This window comes from Hyperoodon ampullatus (genome assembly GCF_949752795.1).
Source record: "Hyperoodon ampullatus genome assembly, chromosome: 4".
Lineage (NCBI taxonomy): Eukaryota > Metazoa > Chordata > Mammalia > Artiodactyla > Ziphiidae > Hyperoodon > Hyperoodon ampullatus.
The window spans coordinates 25,689,087-25,697,580 of record NC_136917.1 but is presented as its reverse complement, the minus strand read 5'-3'; the positions used below and the strand labels follow the sequence as shown (position 1 = coordinate 25,697,580).

The 8,494-nt window shown below is 58.5% G+C and overlaps 1 protein-coding gene across 1 annotated transcript; it reads right to left on the bottom strand.

Annotated features, from left to right (window-relative positions):
* Positions 1 to 4,013: 4,013 nt before the first annotated feature.
* SLC39A3 (solute carrier family 39 member 3) lies at positions 4,014 to 8,250 on the bottom strand. Its single transcript, XM_079702421.1, has 2 exons — positions 7,894 to 8,250; positions 4,014 to 4,945 (listed from the first exon to the last, which is right to left on the bottom strand). Exons 1-2 carry the CDS (start codon positions 8,101 to 8,103, stop codon positions 4,211 to 4,213), a joined length of 945 nt encoding a protein of 314 aa, XP_079558547.1. The 5' UTR covers positions 8,104 to 8,250; the 3' UTR covers positions 4,014 to 4,210.
* Between the last annotated feature and the right edge of the window lie 244 nt (positions 8,251 to 8,494).

Here is an 8,494-nt window from a genome sequence, read left to right as displayed (position 1 = left end):
GCAATGGGCCTCAAATGTGTCCCCAGACCAGCATCCCCTGGGAGCTTGGTAGACTTGGTAGATGCAAAATCTGGGAATTCCCTGGCAGTCCAGTGGTTAGGACGTCGGCTTTCACTGCTATGGACCCAGGTTCGATCCCTGGTCGAGGAACTAAGATCGCACAAGCCATGCAGCGCAGCCAAAAAAAAAAAGAGAAAGAAATGAAAAATCTCTGGCCCTGCCCCAGCCAAGACTAGCTCAGCAGGAGGCCCAGCCAGTCCCTCAAAGGAGAGGGCATGTGAACCCCGTGGCGGCCTTTTCCTTTGCTTCAAACGCAGCACCTCAGCTGTGCCTCCCAGGCACTGAGTCGGGGGGCTCACGGCCCACCTGCCCATCCCGGCTCTCTCCTGCCAGGCTGGGCACACAGCAATCACTTGGGCCCTCGGCCAGAACACTGCAGTCTGCCAGGTCAGCTGTTCTTGCCCCAGGAGCTGCAGAGGCCTGGAGGGTGTCAGAGGCGGGGAGGGATGGGGTCTCCCTTCTGCAGCCCAATCCAGCCTCAGCCAACTGACAGCCAGGAGAAGAGTTCTAGGGTCTTCCCAGAACCACCCCAAGCCCTGCAGCAGCCCCCTTCTGCCCTCAGGAGTCCCAGCCCAGTCCCAGCCTGCAGGAGGCTCTCAAAAGGTCAGGTGGGTCAGTCACTGGCTCTGTACCAAAGCTGACAGACAGCTCAGGGTGGACACGGGCTGGGACAGGTGGGCTGCATGACCCTCTCTTCCTGGCAAGGCTGAGGGTCCAGAGCTGGTGGTCGGGGCAGGCCTGGAGGCGCCGTGTGCAGGGACACAGCATCCCGTCCGATGCCTGTGTTTCGGGGCCCAGAAGATGCAGACTGGCTGGGAACTGGCGCCCCCTCCCGGGCTCCACACTGATAACTTCTCCACCAGAAATGCAAACAGCGGACAACAGAAGCTGCGACACACTGTTATTATGCTTGATTCAATCCGCGGGTCCTGGGTGCCGCCTCCTAACCTTCTACTCTTTTGTCTCCAGATCAAGGAGGGGGACCCGGCTGACTGTATCCAGCTGTCGCCAGCCCTGGGAGCCCCGACTCCACTCGGCTCGGGGGCGGCGGGGCCGGTGAGAGTGACGCTGTACCAAGGACCAGAGCTGAGTCCTGGCTCAACCCTCCTGCTTGCTGAGCCCCCGCATGGGGCCCCCATAATCGTGCTGCCAGGAGCCTGCCTGGTCGCAGCCAAGCGGCTAGCGGTGGCCTTGACCCAGCCAGGCACATCCGGATAAAGGTGGTGCCTGGTGTTTTGTGCTGGGAGTTTTGTTTCTTTAAACAGAAAGGCGTTTGTGCTACTTGGGAACGCTCGTGTCCAAGTAAAGGTGGCTGTGCCTGGTTATCACCAAGCAATACACAGGTCACTAGCAGGCGTGTGCTCCCTCTCCTCCATGAGACACGCACACAGATCTCAAAGTGACACATCCTCGATGGCGCAAAGTTGCACAGAGATGAATGAAGGCTTTTGTGGCCAACGTCCAGTTCCATGTCAGGGCTGGTCCAGGGCCCCAGGTGGTGGGTGACCAACCCACAGGCTTCTTCAGTCAAAGCTGTCACCATGCGGCACCTGTCGTGTCAGAGCGGGTGTGGGGGAGATGGAGCCACTGAGCTGGCCTAGACAAGAAGACCCTGGTCTAGGCTGGACATGGCCACCATGAGCCGGGGGACCTCAGGAGTGAGGTCGGCCTCTCCAGGGCCCCCATCAGATGGGAAGACCATTTTTCTTCTTACCTCAGCTTTCAACTTTGATCCTTGGCCAAAGCAGGGAAAGCTGACCAGAACTGACCAAGTGACACCGTCATCCCTGTGGCCCCAGGAGGCAGACCCCAGGGCTGACCCTGGACCCTCCAACCACAGCAGACAGGACGGGTGGTGTTGGGGGTGCTGGCAGGGCAGCCTGTGTCTTCTCCTACGACACACAGCATCCCCCAAACTTCTTGGGGTCCCACCATCCCTGGAGGACCTGGAAGCAGTTTTGTTGGGTCTGGCAGGACCCTAGAGAGAGGCCAGAGACTGGCAGACAGAGGCTGGGCAGGCTGGGGATCCGAGGATGCCGGGGACCGGGGTGGCGGTGTCTGAGGGGCAGGCGGGGCACCCCGGGGTTTCCCCCCTCACTGGTGTGGCAGCGCCCTTCGTGGTCTGGAAGCTGGCTTACAGTGAGGGGGGATGATATGACCCTGAAGCCTCCAGTGCAGGGAAGGGAAGGGGAAACGGAACTGATGGGTGGAGAGGCTTGTGGTGTCCCCAGGCATCCCAGGAAGCTGATGGCTGGCGGGAGGGCGGGGAACCTGCAGTGCCTGTGCTTTAGGTAACGGAGGGGAAGGAGTATGGAGTGGGGGAAGCCTGGAGCAGGCTGTTCTGCACCCACGGGGGGGCTTCCTACTGGATTCAGGGGGGACGGGGCCCCTGGGGGACCCTGCCCAGCCCCGTCCCATGGGCCACACCCTTCTGAAGGCAGGCTCTGGAATCTGGCAACTCCATGACATCCCACCCACCTGGGGCAAAGGTGGAGTGAAGTAGGGGCAGGGGTCACCAGCAAGGGTGGGTTTAGGACAAGGTGGAGGTGATGGTCCCATGCCCACAGGGGTCACTTTCCCAGCATGGGGACAGGGTCAGGCCATGCGGGGTTCAGACGTGGGTCCTGGCAAAAGCCGGACAGAAGTTCCTGGAAACGGGCCCAATACCTCCAGGAGCGGTGGGGTGGGCGCCCAATAGAGTGGAAGTGGGGGCCCTTGGACACATGGCCCTGCCCCGAGACCCATATTGACACAGAATGAGGCTGGGGCCGTGGTGGAGGTTGTGTGCTCTCCTGCCCGCGGAGCCGGGCAGGTGGCAGCAGGCCAGCGCCTGGGACGCCCCCTGGGACAAGCAAGTAGCTGCTCCTGGAACCCCACCAGGCCAGAGTGACAGGCTGGAGGCCCTGCCGCGCCCAGGACCACAGGGCAGAGGGGCCCGTCCTCGCCGGGAAGCTTTGACGGCCCCACTGCCACGGCTGGTCTCCCCAGTGTGGGTCTGGGCAGCGACCGCGAGTGAAAGGAAGGAAATCAGAGGTTCTAGGAAGAAGCCTGGGCCCCATGGCTGAGTGGACAAGTGAGAAGACAGGAAGGGTGTAAGTAATGGGATGGGCTGCGGAAGCCAAGGCCGTGCCTCCAGGCTCGGGGGCAGACAGAGTCAAGTCCCCCCGGAAGGGCCCTCAGCCCTGGCTCAGCCCAGGAGCAGGAGCCAGTTGCCATGACTACACTAACAGAGCTTGTTGCCACGGAGGGGAGGGTTCGTGCCAGCCCTACGGGGCTGTTAGGCTCCTGCGCTCCCCGAGGGGTGTCCTAGCTTCATGTCTGGTGGGGGGAGCTGAGTCACATGGCCCCTGACCCTGGCCTGCGGGAGTCATCTTGCTCTGGAGACCCTGTGGCCAAGCTGCCCCAGGCCTGCCCGCACTCTCTGCAGCCCTCGGGCTCTGTTGCCTCGGGGAGCCGAGCAGCTCAGCCCGGCCCGGAACCCCAGCCCCTGAAGAGCAACCTCTCCAGGCAGGGCGGCCGCACCAGAAAGCAGGGAAGAAGAGGGCGGCTCCAAGATCCCTGGAACCTCCGTCTCCCCAGAAGCACAGCCTCAGGTGGCAGGAATCACAGCCCCATCACCCCCACTAACCGCGAATGAACCGGAGGCTCCTGGCTGGCGGACTCCTTTCAGAAACCCCTCAGGGCATCACGTGACAGCGACGGGACCCTCTGCTCACCCTGGGGACACGCCTGCCACGTGCTGCAGGGCTCCAGGGAAGGCTTGGGGGCTGGCTACAGCGTTGGCACTGTAGCCAGGGCTGCGGAGGAGAGAGGCTGGCCTCTCCCGCACTCGTCCACAGCCAGCAGTGTTTAGGGGTGGGGAGGGTCTGTGTCTGACCCCACCTGGACGCCCGGGGCCGCCTCCCCTGCAAGTCACCAGACCCCCACGCCCGCGGATGACATGGCCACACAGCTTTGGTGAATACTTTTAAGAGAAGAATTTGTAAAAGTAGTAGCGGTGCCCCAAGGCTCAGGGTGTAGGATCTGGGGCTCAGTGCAGTCCCCGGTGGCCCCTCTGTGCGCAGGCGCAGCCCGGGGGCTGAGCTCGGACCCTCAGGGGAGGCGAGGCTCTGGCTGGGTGGGGGCGGGGCGGGCACCCGGCGCGGGATGGTCACCACTTGAGGAAGACCATGCCCGCCAGGACGGCGTAGCCCAGCACCAGGAAGAGGACCTTGAGCAGCCGGTCGCTCTTCTCCTCCAGCTCCTTGGCCAGAATCTCAAAGAAAGTGACGAAGAGGAAAGTACCGCCTGCCAGGCCCTGCAGCACCACGGAGGCCACGCTGCTGGGCACGCCCTGGGCACTCTCGATGCCCAGGCCGAGGCTGATGCCCAGGGGGATCATGGCGCTCACGGTGACGGCCACCTTGGCAGCGTCCCTCAGGGCCATGGCGCTCCTGGCCATGCTGATGCCCAGGGCCACAGCCACCAGCGTCTCGTGGATGGCCACCCCCACGAACAGGCTCACCACCTTCTCGCCCTCCTCCTGCAGGCCCAGGGCCAGGCCCTCGAAGACCGAGTGGGCCGACAGGGCGAAGACCAGGCTGAGGAGCCGCAACGGGCTGGAGCGCGACAGCTCCTGGACACTCAGCCCGTGGCTATGCGTGTGGGGCTCCCCGTAGAGCGCATGGCCCCGCGAGCCACCCATGAAGGGGCTCTCGTACTCTGAGTCGCTGCCCACGTCCGAGCTGGCATTGAACGTCTCCAGGTCGATAAACGCCGGCCTCTCCTTGCGGAAGGTCAGGACGAGCTGCTCCAGGAAGACGGTCATGAAGAAGCCCAGCAGCATGATGGTCTCGGCCAGCGGGTAGTCGGTGCTGATGTGCCCAAGACTCAGGACTTTCTGGAGCTGGAGCAGAGGGCGCGAGAGGGGGAAAAGACAGGCAGAGGTTCAGAGGCGTGACCGCCGAGACCCCCGCTGCCCACGCAACAGGTTCTTCAGACGTCACCTTTCAAGTAGCAGAAATACCCAAATCATACAGGTCTTAAAGAGGGGTGGTGGCTCATCCTTGATGGATTTTAAAATGAAGGGACTTCCCTGGTGGTCTAGTGGGTAAGACTGCACTCCCAATGCAGGGGGCCTGGGTTCAATCCCTGGTCGGGGAACTAGATCCCACATGCATGCCACAACTGAGAAGTATGCATGTCACAACTAAGACCCAGCACAGTCAATAAATAAATAAATATTTAAAAATAAAAACTCTATTAGAAAGGGACTAGGCCTCACGTCATGTCCACTATGTCAACCAATTTAAAAAGAGTGTAGTGGGCTGCATCATGACCCCTAAAAGATATGTCCACCAGGAATCTCAGAATGTGACCTTATTTGGAAGAAGGGTCTTTGCAGATATAACTGAGGTGTGATGAGCTGAATTGTGTCTCCCCAACAAAAGGAAATTTCTATATAAAAGTCTCCCAACCCCTAGTGCCTCAAAACTAACCATACTTGGAGATAGGGTTTTTAAACAGGTGATTCAGTTAAAAGGAGGCTGTGAGGGTGGACTTAATCCACTAGGACTGCTGTCCTTACAGGAAGAGGAAGAGCCATCATGTAAAGAGACAGCAAGAGGTGGCCATCTACAAAGCAAGGAGAGAGACCTCAGGAGGACCAAACCCTGCCAGTGCCTTGGTCTCAGACTTGCGGCCTCCAGCCCTGGGAGAGAATAAGTGTGTGCTGTTTAAGCCCCCCGCCTCTGGTCTTCTGTTATGGCCACCCCAGGAAACTCATTCATAAAATAAGGATCTTGAGATGACATCACCCTGGATAAGGATGATGTCCTTAATCCAATGACAGGTGTCCTTCCGAGACAGAAGAAGAGAGAACACAGGGAGAGGCCATGTGACAATGGAGGCAGAGCTGGGGTGATGGAGCCACAAGGTAAGGGACCAAGGACCGCAGATGATCCCCACAAGCTGGGAGGGACACAGGATAGACCCTCTCTCACAGCCGGAGGACCCAGCCCACTGACACCTTGGTCTCAGACTTCTGGCCTCCAGACTGGGATATCAGCCAGGGCTTCTGGCCCTGATGCCTGCCCGGGGCTGGCTTCCACACAACCCAGAGGCTGTTTCCAGAGCCCCCCACCACTCCACCCCCTGGGTGAACATGCTGAGAACGAGCATGAGGCTCGCCGGCACATCCAGCCATCCTCGTCAGATCCTTGAGTCAGCGCTGTCCCATAGAACGTTCCGGATGGTGGAAATGTCCTCTATCCGTGCTGTCTGATACGGAAGCCGCTAGCCTCGCGTGGCCCATGAGGACTTGAAATGTGACTGGTGTGGCTGAGGACTGGCACATTGAAGTGTGTTTGACTTCAATTCACTGAAACCTGACCAGCCGGAATGGTGAGTGGCAGCCACACCAGACCTTGAGGCAGACACTCTGGCTGAGGCTGGCAGGCGGCCAGGAGGAGGGGCCTGGCTCACTGAGGCGTGGGGAGCCTGGGGCAGGGGTGCTGCCCAGGAGTGGTTTGGGGAGGACATGAGAGGGCCCCGAGCACTGAAGGGGGATGGGGAAGGGCAAGGTCATTGCAGCAGTCCAGGCCAGAGGGGTGGCACTGCGGGAATGTGGGAAACGGCGGGGGGGTGGGGGTGGGGTGCAGAGGGTGTCAGAGAGGACTCCGATCTCATCCTCACTGATGCCAAGTGCACAAGTTTCCCACGCTGTGTAACAGAGGAACGCAAGCTTAGCAGCATAAAACACCTCCCAGCCCTCAACATCAGAAGTCCAGGCACCAGATGGGGCTTGTGGATAAAGGAAATGGCACAGTGTGGCCAGGGACAGAGGGTGGCTCCTAACCAACAGCCAGGGAGACACTGGGCCCTCAGTCTGACAGCCAGGAAGGAACTGAACCCGCCTTACAACCACACTGGCTCAGAGGCCAATCCATCCCCAGTCAAACCTTGAGATGAGACCACAGCCCACCGGATACCTTGATTGCAGCCTCATGAGAGCCGGCAGCAGAGGACCCAGCCAAGTGGTGCCCAGACTGCTGACCCACAGAAACTGTGTAGGAATAAACATGTGTTGTTTTAAGATGCTAAGTTTGTTATAATTTGTTACACAGCAGTAGCTAACTGATACAGGAGTTGAAGAGAGGCCACAGTTGCCAGCTTCAGGACAAAGTGCATGTGTCCAGGGCAGGTGGTCTGGTCAAGTAATGGCTGATGAGCCCACCAGCCGGGAACCCTAGGTCTAGTTCAAACCCCTTGTTTACCAGATAAGACCCAGAGAAGAGACACAACCAACTCATGGTCACACAGCAAATTCATTTTCTACTTCCCATCACCCTTATAGTGTCAAGGCCCCGACCTTGGTATGAGGGTTGAAAAGCACCAGAGATGGGGAGGGGCAAGATAAGGGTAGGGGATTAAGAAGTACAAACTATTATGTGCAAAATAAATAAGCTACAATGATATACTGTACAGCACAGGGAATATAGCCAATAGTTTATAACTATAAATGGAGTATAACCTTTAAAAATTGTGAATCACTATGTTGCACACCTGTAACTTATACAATATTGTACATCAACTATATCTCAATTAGGGAATTCCTTGGCTGTCCAGTGGTTAGGACTCTATGCTTTCACTGCTGAGGGCCCGGGTTCAGTCTGTGGTCAGAGAGCTAACATCCTCCAAGCCACACAGCACAGCCAAAAAAAAAAAGAAAAACAAAAACACAACAACTATATCTCAATTACAAAAAAAAATAAAAGGAAAGAAAAAACAAAAGGCACCAGAGACAACTGGCCATAAGGTGCCAAGGGCTGCTGCTACCACCCCAGGGAGCCTTACCTTTTCCCTCACAGCCGGCAGTAAAGCATTGAAGCACGTGGCCAGAAAGACCCCGCCTCCAAAGGTGTTGCAGAGTGAGAGGATCTTTTTCGAACGATGGGCCTTCTCAAAATCCGTCTGGATGATCTTCACGGGGAGCAGGGAGCCCAGCAGCATGAAAAAGAACACGCCCACCATGCAAAGGATTTTGGCTACCAACAACTTCACCATGGCAGCGGCCCGGGCTGCTCTGGTCACCGGTCACTGCAGGGCCAAACCATGTGTGGGCGCACACTCCCCTCCCACGACGCGCTACGGGGCCCAGCCACGCAGCTGGGGGCTCATGCCTCAGTCCAGCACTGTGAATGTCAGGGGCAACCGCGTCAGCTGTTGGATTGGTTATCTGACCAGCTAAAGCAACCAAGCTCATCACCCCCAGTACTTCACCCCATTCCAGGCCTAGCACACGTCCCTGTCTCCTGCAGAAAATTCTCCATGGCTGCACTGTCCAACACAGCAGTCGCTAGCCGAGTGTGTCTGTGTAAGTTAATTAAAATTAAATAAAATGTAGGCAATTCCCTGGCGGTCCAGTGGTTAGGACTCCGCGCTTCCACTGCGGGGG

Excerpts from the sequence above, each read along its gene's own strand:
- SLC39A3 (XM_079702421.1), bottom strand. The coding sequence starts at position 8,103 with ATGGTGAAGTTGTTGGTAGCCAAAATCCTTTGCATGGTGGGCGTGTTC. Across the intron at positions 4,946-7,893 it reads TGCCGGCTGTGAGGGAAAAG|CTCCAGAAAGTCCTGAGTCT; the intron begins GTAAGGCTCCCT and ends CCTCTGCTCCAG.